Source organism: Melanotaenia boesemani, chromosome 1 (assembly GCF_017639745.1).
Source record: "Melanotaenia boesemani isolate fMelBoe1 chromosome 1, fMelBoe1.pri, whole genome shotgun sequence".
NCBI classification, from domain to species: domain Eukaryota; kingdom Metazoa; phylum Chordata; class Actinopteri; order Atheriniformes; family Melanotaeniidae; genus Melanotaenia; species Melanotaenia boesemani.
The window spans coordinates 6,455,269-6,475,657 of record NC_055682.1 but is presented as its reverse complement, the minus strand read 5'-3'; the positions used below and the strand labels follow the sequence as shown (position 1 = coordinate 6,475,657).

At 41.4% G+C, this 20,389-nt stretch overlaps 1 protein-coding gene across 3 annotated transcripts in view; it reads right to left on the bottom strand.

Annotated features, from left to right (window-relative positions):
• Nucleotides 1-792: 792 nt before the first annotated feature.
• samd4a (sterile alpha motif domain containing 4A) overlaps nucleotides 793-20,389 on the bottom strand; it is a 59,568-nt gene continuing 39,971 nt past the window's right edge. Inside the window, exons 4-14 of one of the 3 annotated variants that reach the window (XR_006010875.1) lie at nucleotides 19,284-19,571; nucleotides 15,837-15,946; nucleotides 14,452-14,538; nucleotides 13,453-13,699; nucleotides 13,283-13,368; nucleotides 12,690-12,808; nucleotides 12,310-12,511; nucleotides 9,634-9,760; nucleotides 6,637-6,720; nucleotides 935-1,629; nucleotides 793-831 (exon numbers count right to left, since the gene is read on the bottom strand). Coding sequence is in view for 2 of the 3 variants with exons in the window: in XM_041989085.1 (XP_041845019.1) it covers nucleotides 1,601-1,629; nucleotides 6,637-6,720; nucleotides 9,634-9,760; nucleotides 12,310-12,511; nucleotides 12,690-12,808; nucleotides 13,283-13,368; nucleotides 13,453-13,699; nucleotides 14,452-14,538; nucleotides 15,837-15,946; nucleotides 19,284-19,571 (1,379 nt within the window). In the remaining variant the exon portion in view is untranslated. Of the gene's footprint in view, nucleotides 1,630-6,636; nucleotides 6,721-9,633; nucleotides 9,761-12,309; nucleotides 12,512-12,689; nucleotides 12,809-13,282; nucleotides 13,369-13,452; nucleotides 13,700-14,451; nucleotides 14,539-15,836; nucleotides 15,947-19,283; nucleotides 19,572-20,389 lie in introns of all 3 variants that reach the window. The other 2 variants (XM_041989085.1, XM_041989098.1) reach the window with 2 other exon arrangements.

Here is a 20,389-nt window from a genome sequence, read left to right as displayed (position 1 = left end):
TCTGTAATCAGACGCAAGCAACTGAGGATACATTTTAAGACAGAAAGAAAATGAGATTTAGAATTTAAAAGGAGGAAGACAAATTCTAGCAAGGCCTGCGCTGACGGGACAAACAAATGACTGAGATACAATGGCAAGCCACGACTGGCATGTCCCTATAAATGTTCTTCCCCACAGATTCCGAGTCTGTAGACTTCAGCGTCTGTCCCGCAGTGACTGTATTTGGCCAGCAGGTGGAGCTAAACACTAACGAGACAATCTCAGGGACACCTACCCTTCATGGACTGATGGTGTGCGTTTTCTCCGTTTTATTCCGAGTGGAAATCAAATCCACGTCCTGTTTCCTCTGACTCCTTTGTCACTTTTCCCAGTCTTCCTTTTCTCTAAGAGAGAAATCTGTGTAACAAGCAGCTGAGCCGTATTGCCCTGCTTTAGTATAAATAACTAAACCTAGTTTCTAAACATGCAGACTCATCTCCCACTGAACTGACCTCCCAGTTTTGTTTATAAAAACAGAAAAGTTCTGGATTCATCAAGTTCATACAGTACAAGTTATAAATGAACAATACGTGACTGAACACTCACATGAACAGACTCACCACCTGATCAGACATGACATCATCTTCCTCTGTCATCTTCAAAGGTCCTGCCTCCTTAAAACATCCGCTTCCCTTCTCAGTGTCACTTCAGCTTGATTCCTTCCTTTACTACGTTCTGTGTCTTTCTCCACCTTCCTCCTCTTGTCCTCCTCCACACATCTGTCCAACCTCCATCTCACTTTTGTTTTTTTACCTTAGCTAAACCTTAAATCTACTCTTTTCTTGTTGGCTGCTAAAAATAAAGAATAAGCACATTAGTTGTAAACTAGTGTGATAGCTACTTGTGGGACATAAATCTTGCATACAGCCAAGGTTTTACAAAATATTACACATACCTGAAATAATGTTTCTGTACCCTCTGAAAGTAGCATCATTATGTAAACAATAAATACATACAAGACATATAAATGATTTTTTTTTTGTTGTTTGTTTCATTTGCCACCCATTACTGAGCGAGAGGCCCACTTGAGCTTCTAAACTTCAGTGCTGGACACTCGGTCGACACCGAAATCAGTCCAGGAAATCCCAAACATCCTTCTGAATCCTTGTGGCTCTGCTTCTCGTGTTTTCTTGGGGTCTGAGGTAACGCTATCAATGTGAAAGATGTCACAAGCTGCAGGGGAAGAGCAGGGGCCAGGTGGTGTTGGAAGGGCCCTCAGTCTCACTGAGCCCTGATCCAGGGGGCTAGTTCCTGCCTTCTCAGGGAGGATGGCGGCGCTGGTCCCCCTCTATCCATCCGTCTTCGATGCTTTTCTCTATCCACACTCGGACGCAGATGACAGCGAACATGCTGGCGGAGCAGAAAGTGTGTTTTTCCAACCCGATGAAAGGTGCCAACGAGATGTGATGATCGGCCTGCTTGTGTTTCTTGGATCTCGCCTTGTCCTTTGGTTGAGCTCTACCAACGGCTGCAGGGAGGAGGACGGGAGGACCTTCAGGTGACTTATTGTGAGAGCCTCAAGAAGCCGCGGCATCCTGCTCCTCTCACTCATGTCCTCACATCATATCGTAGATGTGCGGTCAGCGCCATCTGAAGAGAGAAAACATCATGGTTTAACTCTGTGATAACCAGATCTGCATCCACAGACACAGCGACTGTAAAAACAGTCTCAATGTGTACTCAAAGTTCTTGAAAAAGAAAAATAGTGAATAATGAAAAAGCTGCCATGAGGCTTCAGGCTCCAAAAGTAAACTTCTCTCATCTCTGTCATACTGTGCGGCCTGGGTAAAAGCTTAAAGGCGGATTTATGCTCGCGCGGCGTCTATGTGCAGTCGGCCACGACGTAACTGATGCTGGTGGGTTTGCTCTCACACTCGAGCGTAGGGGGTTTTGGTGTTGTGTTGCTGTTTCTCCTCCTAACATGAAGGTGGCAGCAGGGGTGGTATCGGCAGGCAAACTCACCAGGTCGAAGTTCTTTTGATGGTTCACTTCAGTTCAATAGGTATTTTCTGTTTTAAAACAACAATGGCATTCAGTATGGGTCAGTGTCTTTATTAGCTTGTGGAAGAAAACGAAGAATTAATTTGATCAGCCCCTCATCAAAAACGGTGGTTATAAGACAAATTCAGCGAGAAGATCAAGATATCCGGCAACATGTGATCCCAAACTGACCAATCACAAGGGAGTACCTCCACATAACCATCTGCGAAGCAGGGGTGTACGTCAGGTCTGGAAGAGGTGCGCGTCGAGCCTCTGCGGAGCTACGCCTACGCCTACAGCGGTGACGCAGATGCCATGTGACCATAAATCCGCCTTTAGCTATACCATGTCAATGGATATGAGTAATTAGGTAGAAAGATTTCAGATCTGAGTGAGCGGTTTGCCTGTTTTAAACCATTAAAACATGATTCAGCATAAAAAAAAAAAAAAAAACAGAAACATTACATTATAATTAGGGATGAGCACGACTAATTGATAAGCTGGAAAACTGCAGGACCACTGCTATTTTGAGGACACAGTTTGATTTGGCAGGGAATTCTGAATAATTTCCCACCTTCCTTTGGTTTGGTTTGCTTTCACACTGCACTTTACGCAAGCGGACTATGCTGGACTACGTCATGCAGTTACAACAACTGCCTACTAGGGTCGATTTTCCCTAACAACAACCACTGACTGTCATGATCATGGGCTGTGTTTATGTCATGATCGTGTATGTCGTTTTTTAGTTATGGTTTTGGTTTATAGTTCTGGTTTTTGTCATGTTTAGTTTCTGTTTTAAGATCATGGTTTGGGTTTTTTGTTTTGTCATGTTTAGTTCAGTTTGTAGTTTCCTTCCCTCATGTGCTGTGTTTTCCTTTCCTGGCTCATTGACTCACCTGGTTTGATTTTGATTCACTTCACCTGTTTTCTATTTGTTCCTCTGTGTATATATACCCCATGGTTTTCGGTTGTCTTTGTCAGATCCTATTTGGGTTATCCCTGTCGTGTGTGGTTCCCTGTCCAGAGTTTGGGAAAATAAACCTTGTCACCTGCACTGTTCTGCCTCCTGCCTTGACTGCCTGCACTTGGGTCCTCACCTCCGCCGCCGTACCTGACACTGACCAGGACTGGAAAGAGCGTCTTCACCACAAGCTACAAGTAAAGCTACAACAAATTTATGCAGTCCTGAAATTGTTTTTACTTTGGTGTCCAAACCTAATTTTCACAAGAATCTGTCCGGTATGAGCAGCAGGAGAGGCAGTGAGATATCTGGCATGTTACGCTAAGACGAATCCTACTGCACTTCCTGCTTTCAGTTCACTGGATGGTCCATTTGCTTTCATATCTGCAAGTGGACCATCAAGCTAGTAAACCGGGGCCGCTTGTTTTCAAGCGGACCAGTATTTGATTCCTTGGTCTGCACCAGAGTTCGAATGTTCACACGACTCTGAACGAATTGTACCTGTATCTGTGGAAGCAGACTAGGGTTTGTCTACCAGACAGCAGCAGTGTGTATGATGTGTGGATGAAGAAGTTCTGTGTCTTAGATGATCACACACAGAACTAATGTTTACATCACTGTCATAAGAATGGCGTAGCTTTAAAGGCAGATTTAGTGGATCACGACTAAACAGAAAAGTTACTTTTGTGCTGCACAGTATTTTTTTTTAAATAGATATTACATGAATAAAACTGAGTCTCATTTGAGGTGTGGTAGTAATCTTACTATGCAAAGAACTGACGGCTTGTAGCTTTTCTGATCTGGTGAACAGTGAGGGGCCAGAGCCCACACTGTCATGGTGAGAACAACACATCTGTCAAAATACTGATACAGCCTTTCAGAGAAAAACAAGAGTCTGACAGCTGCTGCAGCTGATGTGGCTGAGGAGGAAAATGTTGTCAAGCTTTGCGCTGGTGGACATTTTTTATTCCCCAAAAATAACACATCCGTAATGATGCCGACAGCAGCTTAATGTAATGGAAAAGAGGAGAGGATATGGCATATCTGCTTTATCAAAGCTCAAACATTTGCAAAATCAATCAATGAATGTTCTAAGTTTTTGTTAACAATCTTCATGAGTCTCCTGATAAATTAAGTGCATCCCTACTGGAACATCACTGTGTCTCTGCACAGTTTGGGTTAAGAAAACCCTAATCAAATCAGTTTCCAGTCTTTGTTAGTACAAACTTATCCATCTTCTTACATTTTGAGCATAATGTACAATCAGTGGAGTTTACATTATAATGAACTGAGGAGCTGACATCAGTTCTGAGGCAGTTTGCTTTAATGGCAAGCTGTCAAACAAATGTCAACATCCTTTTACCTATGACCATAAAACATTGTCTTTCAGGTTGTTTTCTTTAGCCTGACTTGTATTCAGGGGTAGGCAAACCACTGCTGTAGTCAGTGGATTTAATCTGACCCCTTCTTTCAAATCACATTGTTCAGTAACAAAGATTTGATGAAGTGACTGAGTTCTTCTCAGCTGGGGCCAGATTTGCTGTCAGATTTCACACCTGGGAAATTTTAGACTTCCTTTGCAAGACTGAACCAACCAAACACATCTGACAAACCCTTTTTGGGCTCCATTAAATCTGGAGTTACCTCTGGATCAACAACGAGGCTTTAAGCTGTTAATAGTCAACCAGTCAGACTCAATACTGGTGTTAAGATTCCTGCAGGTATAAAAGTTTTCAACAACCAAAACAGACAAAACCGAAACCAGAGTGAAACTGAAGCGTGTCAACGGATTTCTGGGGGCTGAGTGGCACAACAAGCTGGGAATATAAGAACAGACTTGAGAACCATTTCAGGGCTTTATAAAAAACAAAACTATAGCAGTATTTTTACAATTAGAAAATTCAGACTAATGGCGATGTTTTGTTTATTTATCAGCTCTCGAGACCAAAAGAATTAAAAACCTTTGGTTGACATTTCTGAATTATGCCAAAAGAAATCTTGAGGTGTTGCATGTCAAAGTCAGGAATACTCCACAACTCAGTTAACTTCTCAGATATGACAAATAAACGAACTGATATCATATGTTTTAATTTCCTAAAATGAATCTGGAAAGAACTAAATAAATTCTCCATGAGAACAGACCACTTTAAATTCATGTTAGTTCACATTTCAGGAAAGTCTGACATTTTCTTAACCCCTTGAACCCTAGGGTTTTTGGAGGTGTAGTTCGCCTGAACAGACCTACCCAAATTAAATCAACAATAACTCTGTAATTTTAGGTCAGTATACATAACCTTGGTCTCAATGGATAGGTAAGACCCTATGGAATATAAATCCAGTGTCAAACATTGTGAATGTTAATATGCCTGTGCATATTGTGATAAACCATAGGTAAAAATAAAAAAAATATCCTCACCTAATTGTTTTTTTTTTTTACACAGATGAAAACATCATAATAGAAATCATTCTGTGCATAAAGATACCACTGCATGGATTCAGCAACTCCTTGACTACAACTGTACAAAGTTTAATGCGAATAGAACAGAGCTCATAGCTTTTATGCAGGTTTTAGTGTGGATAGAACCAGGCGGACTCTCCATTTGGCCACTTGGATACCCAAACTGTGCCAAATTGTGCTGTGCCTATATTTCGTCCAGAACTTCCAACACGGTGTATTTGGCTCTTTGTAATTTCTTGGACATGTTTATGGCTTTTATCCTTCGTTCTAAATGGATAAAAAGTCAAAATGAAACAAAGAAATGAATGCTGTTCGATATTCGCTCTTTCCGGTGCGTCCACGTGTGTAACTGAAGCAAAAAGCAACGATGCTCCTTTGTTTACGCGCAAGTATTTATACCTGACAGATAAAGCCTCGTTCAAGTGTAAGATATCGTCGGAAAGCTTGTAAGATGTAGAATTCGACCAAACTTTATTTACACTGCCAAGAGCTACAATAAGACAACAAAATGGCTGTGAGTGGGAGCATATGACATGTTAGCGCATGACGCAGTTTCAGGATTATGGATTACTACGCTGTGAGTTTTGGTCGAAGAACAATGTGGATAGACTGAAAATGACCACAAAAAGGTAAGGAAATAAAAATATCGCTGTCTGTGAGAATAGCTTTGGGATTTGGTGTATTTGGTGATAAACATGCTATCTGATAAGGCTGCTGTGATATGCGAAGGTTAGCTTTGTGTTTGTTTTGAGACTGACGTGAGGTGCTTGGTGAATATCTTTTATGCTTGGTATCATATGAAAGTGCAGCTTTTCTAGTTTCATTTGATACCCAATATGTTTGGGTGGAGTGAACGGATCACGAGTTGTGTTGCATTTTGTTTCGGGTGTTACTGGTTATGGTGGAGCTGTTGTTTGTGGCATACGTATTTTAAAGTTGTTATTAAACAAATACTTTGTTGACTAAATGCACTTGGAGAGTTGATTTAGTGGCATTAGGTATTCTTCTTTAAGACACATTATAAATAAAATATCCTTACATCACTAAAGTAACTTTTTTACACACACGAACTTGTGTTTACACCTGTTGGACCCACCGGTGGGTCCGTCGGGCTTAAGGGGTTAAACCACATCTAACCTGAAGAAAAACTGATTCTTGTGTTTCGTGCTGCATAGTTTGGTTAGGATAAAAAACATACCTCCCAAGGCGTGTTCTGTCATACTGAGACACAGAGACTCGAGGCGATTGTTTATATCCGGCTCCGTTACTGGTAACTGAAGATCTGGAAAAATAAAGAATGTCTGTGATTAAAAATGACCAACATAAATGAGCTGTGTGAATAACATTACTGACACTATAAAGCTAAAGAATATTTTTGCAAGTAAAAAAAAAAAAAAAAAGAAAAAGCCAAAGAGCTCACGTCAAATTTTTACTAAGTAAAAGGCCAGAGATGTTTTTATGAATAAATCCACTGGAACAAAGTGACCACTCAGTCAGTGTGGCACCAGATCGATCGATTATAACTCACTGTAAACTCAGGCAACATGAAAACAATGAACAGTGCACAGCGTCACTCCATGTAAGTGTGTGTGTCTTTGTCTTATTCAAGTATGTACAGTAACAATGTGTGGACGCTCTCTGTGGAGCAAAGGACCCTCAGTAACTTAAATTAAGACGTTTTGTTAGATTTAAATGTAATTAAATCAAGTGTAATTAATCACTGACGAGCTAAATCAGTGTACTGTCCTTTGATGTGATGTGTGTGTGTGTGTGTGTCTGTACTTGTTTTTCTAACATGATGTGTGTGTGTGTGATAAAAGATGGAGACTGGGATGAAGATTACAAATACTGTTTGCAATTTGATGTTTGGAAAATTCAGAATTTAACAGATTTTCTTGGCAGCATCTAAGAATGGATCAACAGTCACTGGTATTATTATCATTTTAAATCATCCCTAAATGTACAGATTAGTGACACGAAGCATCTGATCAGACTCAGGTGAGTTAATATTCCCCTCGGCTCAAACTTTAACATGCGGCGGCCCAAAAACTGTAAATTGAAACAACTGCACAAAATAGTTTTGTATTTAGCTGAAAGAAAAGTAATCTTGACAATTTTTTTCCACTATTTTTGATATTTTTAAGATGAAAAAGAATAATTTAATATAGCTGGTAAATTGATAAACTGGCCTTGCAGTATTCACAATGAGACATCTAAATAATGGCAGATTATTTAACAGTTCTGGATCAGTTCCAGAAATTTGGAAATTTCCTCCAGATGTTTTTTTTTTTTTTATACTATTTACAGTTATATTTATATATTTATTTATTTGCAGATAAATCGTAGTTACAGCTTCTATCTTCACAAAACCAACTAACTCAGCTGATTTTTGGCAGCTTTGTGCATCAAATGGCTTTACTCCCACCATAGAGGACCTTTTATTTGTTCTTTTCAGGCAGACATCTAATTTTCGGGTCACTTGTTGATCTTTGGCTGCTCCTGATTAGACATTACCACCAATTTACGCCACTGATTAATAGAAGGTTTGACAGGAAGTAGCTTTGCCATCATTTCTGGGTCAAAATAGAGGTCTATTAGCAAAATAGCAGTGATTTCTTTTTATGTGATCAAAAAAATGGTGTTACCATGGATCACTCATTGTGGATTTACCATTATAGAGTCTCAGAATAAACACGACATTCTGCGGCTGGATTGTAAACCTCCTGGATGGGATATAAATGCCTGGACAGCTTACCCTAGATCACCTTAAGGGTAAGCTATTGATCACAATTTACCCCACAGAGCTACACACTAGCGTTTCTGAGAAACTGTTGACAACATAAGTGATAATAACTGAGATCTAGCAGAGTTTTAATGGTTAAAATGTTAAAACATACTTTTATCAAGAGACATATGTATAAAACTTCCCACATGGAAGCTGTCTCCCGTTTTAACTCTCAGGTGCTGGCTGTCCTCCACTCCCTCGGCCTCAGCTGTGAACTGGGTGGAGACTGTTATGTGGAGGGCTGCTTTAGGGCAGGAGGGGGAGTATGTGTGTGTTGAGTGGTGAAGGTGGGTTGTGTCTTTGAGCCATGGTGCAGCCTAGCAACCTCTTTGAGCCATTTAGTCCCTAGCCGAGTCTTCAACATACGCTGGGCAGTGAAAATCCCTTGTGGCCAGAGACACAAGCTGAGCTGGGTCCACTAGTCCACACTGGGCTATTTATAGGTTCCAAATCCCACCATCACACCCCCACTGCCAACACAGCCCTCCACTCCCTGTACACTCATACTTTAAGCAACACAAATACACTGGGAAAAAATTAAAAAATTACACACACATTATCTCTTTCATCCTCTCGTGTGTGTGAGTTAATAAGACCAGAGTTAATAGGGGGTGGGGTGGGGGGTGGGGGGGGGGGGGGGGGGGGGGGGGGGGGTGGAGGGGTGGAATGAAGGACGCCTAGCCTTTTAAATAAGTTACTCTGGCCAAGGCCCAGCTACAGCCACCCTGGAGGGAGACTTTTATGTGTGCATGACTCTGCAGAGTTGTCAAAGAAAGGGGGATGGGGGAAGGGATGGTAGAAATGGAGGAATGGGAGAAGAAAGAAGGGAAAGCTAAGAAAGAAAGTGAGTTAGGGAGAGAGGGAGTGGAAGGAAAGCAGGCCGGAGAGCCCCATCCTCACTGCACAAAGAGCCTCATTGTGAGACGCCTCACTCTTTCCTCCCTCCCTGCCTCCATCTCTTCCTCTCTCACATAGTCTCTATCCTCCCTCCAGCTGACTTCCCTCCTCTCTGCTGCTTTATTTAAAAATCTGTTTTTCCTCTTCATTCTAAAAGGAGGACACTTCTGGCAAAGCCGAGGAAGTCAACTTGCTGTCTACCATTTCTGTAGGACCAGGCAGTCAACAGAGGCTACTGTAGGTCACTCTGTCTGGCACCAGCAGTTATTGTGACCCCAATATCTCAGGGTCATCAATTATCAATAATTTAGAAACTACAGGAACTTTGTCATATTTCATGTAGCTATATGAGAAACATTTAACCTGGACTGAACTGAAATGTAATTAAACTGGAAGATTAATACCAACAACCAGCCTTCGCGTGCTCCAACATGGAGTAAACAGACACTTTAAGGTATCATCTACATTTGTTGCATAATGCCCGTTTTGTGCCATTTTCCCAGTAAGTCGTACCTGCTTGTTGGAACATGACCATGGTCTGTGGTGTCGTGTGAACTGGCAGGGAACGGGTCCTCTGTACGGAGCTGTGGGTCCGACTGGGCATGCTGTTGCTTCCTCCGGGGTTGGCAAACCACGGACCCTGGGGAGAATTTTTATATTGACAGCATTAAATTTACTTAAAAAGAAAATCAAATGAATGTTAAAGTATTAATGCTATGGCTGAAAACCACTAACTGTCTAATGGCAGAAATCACGACGATAAATCAGCATCTTGTTAGCCATTGTGTAGAGACACTGGGGTGTAACATTATGTCTCTCCAGCCTGTGCTTAATTGAACTGTAAAGAGCTTTTTCTAAAAACCAAAATACTGAATTTAATATGATTCCACGCTCATGATAAAAGTTACATATATTACATTGCAATCTGCTGAGAAATCTAACATCCTAAACACTAGAATTTTATAGATATAATATTTAGCTTTCCCTAACAATGTAAAATAGAAGTTTTCTGTTTACCTAAAATGTTGTATTTAAAGTTTGTAGTTGCTGCTTTCCATGGAGCACATTAGTTTTTAATGAAAAAAAGGTTACATATGAATATGCATTACAGAAAGAAATGTGTTTTGCAGCATTAAACTTTCAGTGATCCTTTTCCATATAAATATAGATTACAATTACATGATATGATGATAAAACAGTAGAAAACCCAGCCGTGGAATTTCATCTTTAACACTAGAGGGCCAGACTGGGTAGAATTTTTGCTGAGATAAACAAACCTTCTTCTGTGTTTAGGCTTTCTAATTCCTTTTAATTCTTTAATCATTTTAGTTTTTTTATATTCTGCTATTTTTAATAAATCTTTTGAATCTTGCCTTTAATGTAACACTTTTAAACCTTTAGCACCGTGCGTATCATATTTGAGTTTCTAAGACCTATTGCATCATATTATGGTAAAGATTTATGTAAAACCCTGTTGTAAACAAACGCTTGTCTTCAGCCCCCTAGTGGAGATTTTTACACAACAATAATTTAGACCACATTACAAAGTAATAAAATGTTTTTTTGTTACGTTTTGTTAAAGGGACAAAAAAGACTTCAGTTTAAAGATATTTTAATTTTATGCCCATTATTTCTTGGATCAGGCTCTAAAGGGTTAAAGTTTTACGTAAAGCACTTTGAATCCCATAGAAATGAACCTATCTTGCTTTGCCTTGTGTGTTTCATGATCCCATCAGATGATAGTTTTAATATCAGCATTTTAGGGACCAATTTTAGATATCATTTTTTGTTTTGTTTTATAGTAAACAGAAAAATATTGGTAATAACAGCTCTACATTGAAAAAGCAAGCAGCCTGTACATCAGCCAAGCACAGCACTAACACCAAAATGCCAGTTTCTCTATGGGAACAATTGGATACAGTGACATTTACCATCTTTCTTTTTTCGGTGGATTACAACATGTACTGAGAATTTAACCTGAAAGAACCTGTAATAATTTCATTACTCATCCCATGTATCACTGCTTTCCAGTGATCATACATTGCTTAAACCTCCACTGATCTACTATGTGAATGTGCAAACATGAAACAAGCAAACTGCGGCTTCTTTACCTTTTTTATTTTCCACACTCCTTTCTACGTCTGGCCCAAACCAAATGACAGTCTCACCACATGATCTCCTCCCCTTAACTTGCCCATTATACCCCTAACACCACATGCCCCTCATCTCACCTCTATCCCTCATCCCTCTCCCCCCTCACGGCCCTCCGGCGCCGCAGGCCAGGGAAAAACAGGAAATGCCTGTGCACTGTTCTCACTGCCTCTGACTGGTTCTCTCTCTCTCTCATATATATACACTCACACAAACACACACTCTCTCTTCACTGTTGCTCCTCCTCCTTGAAAACCACAGCTACGTCTCCCAAACTATGACTCACATATTTCCCTCCATTCCCTCTTCTCCTTTTCTGTCCTTACACATCCACTCTACAATCTTCCAACAAGAAGCTCCAGTGTGATGAGGAGGAACTGAGGTATTTCCTCCCATTGTAGGGGATGAGAATAAGAAAGGGGGGGTTAGCACTAAGCTGGGTCAGCCCAGACCAAATGTGCCAGGATGGGCCTGAAACAGCTCCACAGCTCCTCCTGTTTTAATGTTCAGCATTGACGCAGAGCTTCTGGTATGTGGGGTGACCTGCCTATAAGTTCCATTCACCTCACTTCATTCGCCACACACCACCGCTGCTCGTTTTACTCGCCATGAACTTCTGTCATGGAATAAAAAGCCTATTTTAGGCAGAATACGTGCTGAAGAAGGAATTCTTCTGCTCAGGATTTTTGCGAGCATCCTGGAATGTATTATTACACATTTCAAAACGTTCCTTCACACAGTCCCAAACAGACACTGAGAAGAGATGAAGCAATAAGTTCATTATGACCAAGTACTGAAACCTGTAACTGTGAAGTGTAAACCAAACCATATGTGAAAAACTACGTTCAGACTACAGTTTTGAAAATATATAAATAAAATTTAAAATTAATTAAAAATTGTCTTTGGAAACTCAAAAACTGATCCCACCCATGCATTACTGGAAAACCTCAGTGTATCTAATTGTCTCTCCTTGATGCCGACCAGTTAATCCAGCTTCCTGCTCTCTTTGATTCTATTTTACTCCTGTGTTAAACTTACATGTCTTCCCTGCTTGGGACCTGTTGGTGTACTGCTAGAGCTGCGAGGCGTAGTTCCTAGCAGCCCCCCACTGCCCAGCAGCCCCAGCCTGGCACCCGGCAAGCTCCTGGAGGGCATCTGGAACTGGTGGTGGGTCCTCCTGGCCGACACACTGCCTCCAACACACCCAGTGGTGGGGAGAGAATTGGACTGACCAAAACGGCTGTATCAGGACAAGACAAAAAGTTTTTAATTAAAGGCATCAAGTTTTTGAAAATGATTATAGGCTTTTTCTTTTAGCTTCTTCTTGTTTTTTTCCGCTTCTTTTTAAAGGTTGATATGACTCATCAACCTTTAAAGCACACAGTGTGAAATGAAGACTAATATGTGTCTGAGTGTACCTCCTCTGTGGTCTGTACCCTGCAATGTCAAGGAGGGTTTTCCTTGGAATGGACCGGAACAGCCTCTGGACCTGTTGTTTCCATGACAACAGCCTCTTTTTCTGCGTCTCAGTGAAGGACTGCAGGTAAAGTGAGTGGAGAGTAGTGAATATAAAATGAGACATGAAATAAAGAACCCACAAGTCTCCTTTAGAGAAAATTTAAAGCATGATTCTCGTTGACAACATCCTGACACCCACCTATAAATCAAGAGTTTTATAGACGATGGTTCCAGAGCATTCCTTTTTTAGCTACACATCACCTATGATTAATGGTATGTATTTTATACATAACATAGAGTGCATTCAATTAGATGCTTTGGCCAAAGTCACTTGAGTAGCAATGTGGGATTCCGCATTTTACCCAAGTTTATTTTTACTGTTATTCATTTTAAGTAGAATATTCTCTTTCACATACGTCATATCATATTTTTTGATATATAGCATTTAAGATTATTTTGATCAAGCTAGATGACAAGTTACTTAGTAAAAGGTTACTTTTCCAGTGACTAAACTAAAATCAATATGCGATTTGAACATAAAGGGAGTGGCTACCTCATGGATAAGGCATTTGTCGATGAGCTGCAGATAGGAGCTGATGTTATCCTCATCGGACCGGGAAACCAGTAGCTGAGTACAAACTGAGGACAGGATAAAGATGCACAATAAGACTTTTATTATTCAATGAAAAAACTCTCCACAGAGTGCTGGTGCATGCAGCTTACCTTTGCCCATGACGCGGGTGAACTGACCAGGCAGATCCCCCTCAGAGATGACACTTGAGCTTGACTCAGCCTCCCCTCCACTCCCCCCTGTAAGGTGGGAGCCAGGCGCGGCGCTCTTGCCCTCTGGACTCAGCAGGGGGCGCTGCAGAGAGGACTCTTCACCGCCACTGAAAGCCTTGATAGGAGTCATGATCATCTGGTGGAGCTCCTGCAGTGGACTTCGAAGATTGCTGCCCTCCAACACATCCTGGTAGAAGCAGGGAAGTGGAGCAAATAAAAAAATGGACACTTAATTAAAAAAATAAAAAATAAAAACAAAAAAACATACCGTAATTAAATAATTTTTCAACTAAATAAAGGGAAAACTGAAAGGGAGGATCACTAATTGCACCATAATGTGACAGCAGGGAATAAAGTAAAAAAAAAAAAAAAAAAAAAAAAAAAAAAAAACACTTCTATTATATCTACACTGCTCATGTCCAAATGCATGAAACCAACCTCCCTCCCCACCCATCACAGAGCTGTCATTTCTGTAGGGCAGTCTGTGTAAACCCAAAATACCAAGCAACAGGTGTCTTGCTTCCCAAGCCCCACAAATGCAGCAGTAACACATTTTAAAATGAAGCGTTGGTGAAAAGGTTATGACTGAATTTAGCTGGCCTGAGACGTCCCTCCTGTGCTGCGCCCTTGAGTGTCATTGTCTTGTTCTGAAGGCTGAATATAAGGCTGAAGGCTGGGGGGGGGGGTTAAATTCTGAGCCCAAAACGGTCCTTCCTGGATTAGGTGTTCTGTTACCAGCCATCTCAGATACATAACACCGACTGAGAGTGGCCACCCTTCTCCCTCTCTCACACCCACAGGGCAAAAGTAGAGTCCAGGGTCGTCCGCAAAGCTTATGAGCTCATTGACCAATTTACAAAAACAACAAGTGTGGAATGAGTGTGTGTGTGAAGATCAAGGAAAAAGGAACATGAGGATGTTATAAATTGTTGCTCCAACCTTTTCCAGGCTGCGCAGAAGATTCTGCCTCTCTTTGAGCTTCTGAATGCTGATGACAATCTTGTGTCTTGCTCCTTTAGTGACTTTCTGTAGTAGAAAACAGAGTAGAGTTAAAGATCACTGGCAAAACATTGGACAAAAGTATGGAACTTGTCTTTGTGGTATGTAATTTATAAACACAAGATGTTCGTGTTCTTTGACACGAATCAGAATGAACATTAGCTCTCTCTCAACAACACTGTGGCAGATACATTTTACAAAAGGTCCAGAAAGGGAAGCTAAAGAAATAAACAGCTCATTTGCTCATCGTTAATATGGTGTGTGGAAGAAGGGCTAAAACTATTAAAAGTAACTATAAATAGTCTGTTAATGTTTTAGTGTTTTTTCCCAAACATGTAGTACTAAGAACGTAAAGCCAGATATTTTTAAATGAAGCCAAAAGTAGTAAAACTGAGTCAGACAGGGCACTTCTGTTATGTTGAAGCTGAACTTGTTTCAGGGTGGCTGTTCATCACTTTAGAGTCAGACAGAGTTGGCAGCAGCTGGAGGAAGTGTACAGCTTCCTGGTCAGATGCAGCAGAGTTAAATTTAGCTACATCCCACTTTTTTAGAATAGCTTCATTAATAGCTTTTGCATAAGGAAAACAGCTGCTATTTTTGCCTCCACCCATTTATTTACAGTATCACCAACTTTTCAACATGACAAAGTTTAAGCTGGAGACATTGATTTCATCAAAGCTGGTTTGATTAAATTTCTTATAAATGTGATCTACTATTAGAAACAGAAATCTGTACAAGTGAAAACTTGATGCTTTAATTGTTTTCGAGTGCTGTGTTGTCCACAGAATATTAGCTTCAGTCTGCAGCCTGCATTCTCATCACCAGTTGTGTCTGCGTCAGGATGTCTGGTAACGAAGGTCTAATTGGCTTTCCCTCTCTAATAAGATTTCTCCTTTCTCTCTGCATTTGAAAATAAACTAATAGTCAGCTATATTTAAATTGTTTTGCACATCACTGATGCATATGCACTGTGACTTATAGAGAAAATAACAAGCCAGAGTCAATGAAGAAGAAAAACCTTAAAATCATACTAGCTCTTGATGTAGTTAGCTGTGCTGGAGATGCACCTACAGAGACCAATTACTATAAAATACAAACTTTTGAATTCTAACAAGCTCCATTTTATTTATTTAAATGTTTATATAACAGGGATAATTGCATAAAACATTCCTTCATAAATGCCATGCATACAGATTTCTTGTCAAGGGTAATTTGCAACCCCTGTCCTTGGTTTTTAGTAGAAAAAGTGGAGCAACCTAAAGTCATACAATAAGATCCTCATATAAAGTTCTTTTCTTGTTCTGTCTGTGTATGTGTTTATGAACCTGTGCCTCCAGTTGCTCTTCAGTCAGCGCCATCATCTCATCGTAGGTCATTGTGGAGAAGAGAGCGGCGTACTTATGAAGACGAAGACTCTTCAGCCATGCAGGAACATCTGTAGATAAGACAAGACTTCCCTGATGAGCTGAAAATCTTACATGACTACTGTAGGTAAGGTAAAAACTTTAATGTTTTTAATTATTTATTTTTTCTCTCTAACTACCGTTTAATACATTTGAAATAAAAATAAATCCAGGATCAGCTAATCAAATTCTAACTTGTCATGCGTTCAGTTTTATTTTGCCTGTTGAAATGATGTGCTAAGTGTTAGTATGTTGCTCGGACATTTTTGTCAGCTTACAAATGAGTAGTTTTATGCTAATAATTCATTTTAACTTTAAGGGTGTAAGAGTTTTATTGAATGAAATAATAGACATTTTGATAAGACTTTTAAAACTTCACTAAAAAACGATGGACTAATGAAAGACCTCTTACGCGAAATATTAATACTGCTTTCCTGCTAAGCTAAAAGTCTTTATAAAAGAATGGCAGAGAGAGTTAATATGAAAGGATTAACAAAAGTGTAGACAATGGCCTTAGTAAAGTCAGTGGGGTCAGTAGTTCTGGCCTCAGCCAGTCCTGACAAACTGCTCTGACTGGATCAACAGCTTGGCAGACTCTTTAAAAGCCTGCAAGGCACACAGTGGACGTTTGCACAGTTCTAAAGAAAAGTCTGAACCTTTTGGATAGTACAGGATTTCAGTAAAGAATACCTATAAAATTTGGTCTGATCTTCATCTAAACCAATAACACTCAATACTTTTCATCCTTAATCAACACTTAAGTTGTTCGTAACCACATTAGCTGGAAAATATAAATAAATTCTCAAATCAACCCATAACTTAATTAAGCAGAACAAAAAGCTCTCTAAGCCTTTCCTGTAGCTGTTAAAGCTAATGCTGAGTGGCGGGAGGCTGGCTAGAAGACTACCATCTATCCAGTGGAGGTTGGGTGCCGAGGCTACGTGGGGCTGTCAACTACACGCCTTTTAAGGGAAGCAGGAGTGACCGGAGGGAACCTAAAGAAGGTAACCAATGAGCTAGCAAAGTAGGCTGAGAAGGGGAGCTTTTGGCTCTGACTGAGGAGGAAAGACAAGTGCTGGGGAAAGAACAAACTAACCCCAATAATAGCCATTGGGGGATATTATTTATCAGCTGCAGGGGGTGATGGGGGACGTTCCTGTCACTGCTCAGCCACCAGGAGATATTCCAGGATTAAATGAGCAAAACGTAGGTGAATGGAGGTTTCTGGCTGATGACCCTGGAGCTGACTCATGGACACCAGAGGAGGTGTGACCAGCAACAATGCCCAGCAGGAGATTCTATCTTCCTGTACATTTACTGAAGTTCTGGTAACCCAGTAACTAATGCAGAGCAGTTGGAGTCTAGGGAAGACTGGAGGACAGCTGGGAAAGAACTCAGAGACAGCTAGTAACTTAAACCACTATTACATCATTAGAGGTATACCCAAATGACAACTATGAAGAACACCAAGAGAAAACAACCCGCAGGCCCTCTGAAAGGCGGGATGAAAGATGGGCCTAATAGGACGGGCAACAAGATTAACACCAGGACTTCAGGATAGGAGGAGAAGATCATCCTGAAGTGTTCATGCAGATGGGAAAAACTGACCACATTCAGAGGGTTGCGGATCCATCAGGGGAAGTTTAAGTGTGGTCAAAAGGGCCAACAGCAACCTTGCACCACCTTAGCAAGTGAGACAAAAGGGGCTGAAAGCCAGGTCAAAAACCACAAAACCAAAGGACCCAACATTGCAGAAGGCATGTATGTCAAACAGGAAGAAGTCCCACTGGTGGAGGTTGCGTCCCTACGTGAGGTCCAAGACCCAGTCTTCACCAACTCACACAGAGAGTCATAAGCAGTGCCCAAGAAACCAATCAGAAGGAGCTAGCTTAAATGGCCAAAGCAAAATGAGGCAGAGACATGGTGAAGACTGGACACCAACCTTGTCAAGACACTGAAGAGATCCTTGCATGGAGGAGTAGACACCAAGCTCAACCAGATTGGGGATATTTTTTACCACAAGGACGGGTTTGACGAGGTGATCTCCAGCCAGAGGAACGTTCAGAGAGTGAAGCAAAGGAGGAAAAAGATCGACCATCTAGTGTGAAGGCAACAACTCTGTAAGAACTGGAAAAAGGCAATGCTGGTAGAGAAAGAGGACCTGAAAGTCTTGTGGGAGGAGGTCAGGCAAACACTGTTTAAACTTTGCAAAGCCAAATTTATTCGCAACCACAACAAACAGAAACGATAAGACCAAGACAGCTTCTTCAAAGACCCTTTAAGCATGGCAGAAGCTGCTGTAGGAGAAGTTTGAGAAGCTAGAAACCACCAGGGAGCCAAAGAACTGTTCTAGCAAAGAACCTCCTATTAGGAGCACAGGGGTATGTCCCTAACACCACGCCACCCCAAGCCCAGTGAAATCCGGCAAGTTGTGAAGAATGTCAGGTCCTTTTCAGCACCAGGTCCCAATGGAATGCCCCACAAGCTCTATACGAACTGTCCCAAGGTACTAGAGCTGCTGTAGTACCTAATAAGAACTGCTGGGAAGAAGTAGCTCATTCCATCTAAGTGGCAAAGAGCAGCCTTCATCCCTAAGAAAGTGAATTCCAAAGACATCTGACAATTTAGAAACATTGCCTTGCTGAATATAGATAGGAATTATTTTTCTCAGCGTTGGCCAGAAGGAGGACCACTCAACTGTAGCCAACTCCCAGGCAGGTAAAAGGTCGGGTGCTATTTACTCTCTGTAGCAGGGTGATGTGACCCCTGAAAATAAGTGAGACTCCCTCATCCACCTTAAGTATGATTGGTGGAAAAAGCCAACTCATTCATCCAAAAGTGGTTGGGGCTGCCACGGGGCCTCTCTGAAACGAGCCCTTCAGAAGAACATCCTCCAGTTAACACCAGTAACAACCAATAACACCAGCAGGGGGTAATATCTATCAGCTGCAGGGGGTGACAGGGAGACGCGCCTGGTGCTGATCAGCCGCCAGGAGATGTTCCAGGATTAGGTGAGTGAAACGTTGGTGAATGGTGGTTCCTGGCTGATAACCCTGCAGCTGACCCATGGGCACTGGAGGAAGTGCAACCAGCAATAATGCCCAGCAGGAGAATCCACGTTCCTGTACATTTACATAACGAGGAATCATGGACACAGAACAGGATGACTTACTCAATATTCCTGTGATGCATGATTAAACAGCCCTCTGCAGGTCACACCACAGCATCTCTATAGAGTGGAAATCAGGACTCGAACTTGCCCAAATTTACTCAAGTGCATCAACTTCCTCCCTGACGCTTTATGTCATGGACTGCTGACACAATACTAATTGAATCACAAAGAGTTAACCCATGGTCTGCTGTACTCACCCCTCATCCCACTCCCCTCCTCATGGAAGGAACTGCGATGCAGACCTGAACCACCTCCTAAACCAGCATCCTCCAGATGTTCACTGCCTCCGCTGCCTGAGGAGGCGATGCTGCTCTGGGGTGAGAGAGGTGCATGATCCGGGGCTGGGCCTCTGGCAGTCCGGAGGTCCTCCTGGGACAGCCAGACGTGGCCTAAAGGCTGGTTGCTGGGGCCGTTCATAGGAGGGGTGAGGGACACTGAACGCTTTAGGGGACTGTGTTGCTGACTGCCTCCTCCACTTGTCAGGACTGCAAAACAAAAATAGTTCTGTACACTGAGCTCACAGTTTGCAAGCTACATTTATTCAACTATTAACACTTAATAAATATAAAAAAACAGCAACATGCCTAATATGCAGGGCGGAAGTTTCCAGAAGTGGCACGAATGTTTACGTTTGTTTATTTGTTTTCTACAAGATGTCTAACTGAATATTTATTATTTCAATCAAATAAAGAAGCTGAGGTCTCTGTGACAACTTCAAAAATAATGCAGTTTCCCTGTTCTACCACTAGATTCTGTACGTAGGCATGGTCGGAGATGTTCTTTTATTTACGAACATTTCTAAGGATAAGTACAAGATGGTAAATTCCATACTTTGGGGGAAAATGTTCTCACGCACAAAACATGCACAGATCTGTGCATAAGAACAGCTGATAAATAATACTTTCAAGTCTTGTCTGACATTAGTCCGCATTAACTGACCTATGAACAGTTAATATGCCAGTTAGCCATAATATTAAAACCTGTCACCTCAGACAAAGAACATCTGAGAGTTTCCTGAGTGTCTGATATCAGGATGTTTACAATACATCCTTTGTGATTTGAACTTGCTTCTCACTGGTGCCATCAGATCATTGTCTGGGGCATTTGGAAATTGCGTGAATCCCTCAGACTCTTTCCGTGAGCATTTTCCGTGAGTTTTTGGAAGAGTCCACTACTGTCCTGCTGGGGGAGGCTGCTACTGCAAAAAAATGTGCTGCTTGCAATGTAGGGGTGTGCAACTGGTCAGCAAAAGACATGTTTACGTAGGTGGAAAGTGTCAAAGTTACATCCATTTAAATGCCAG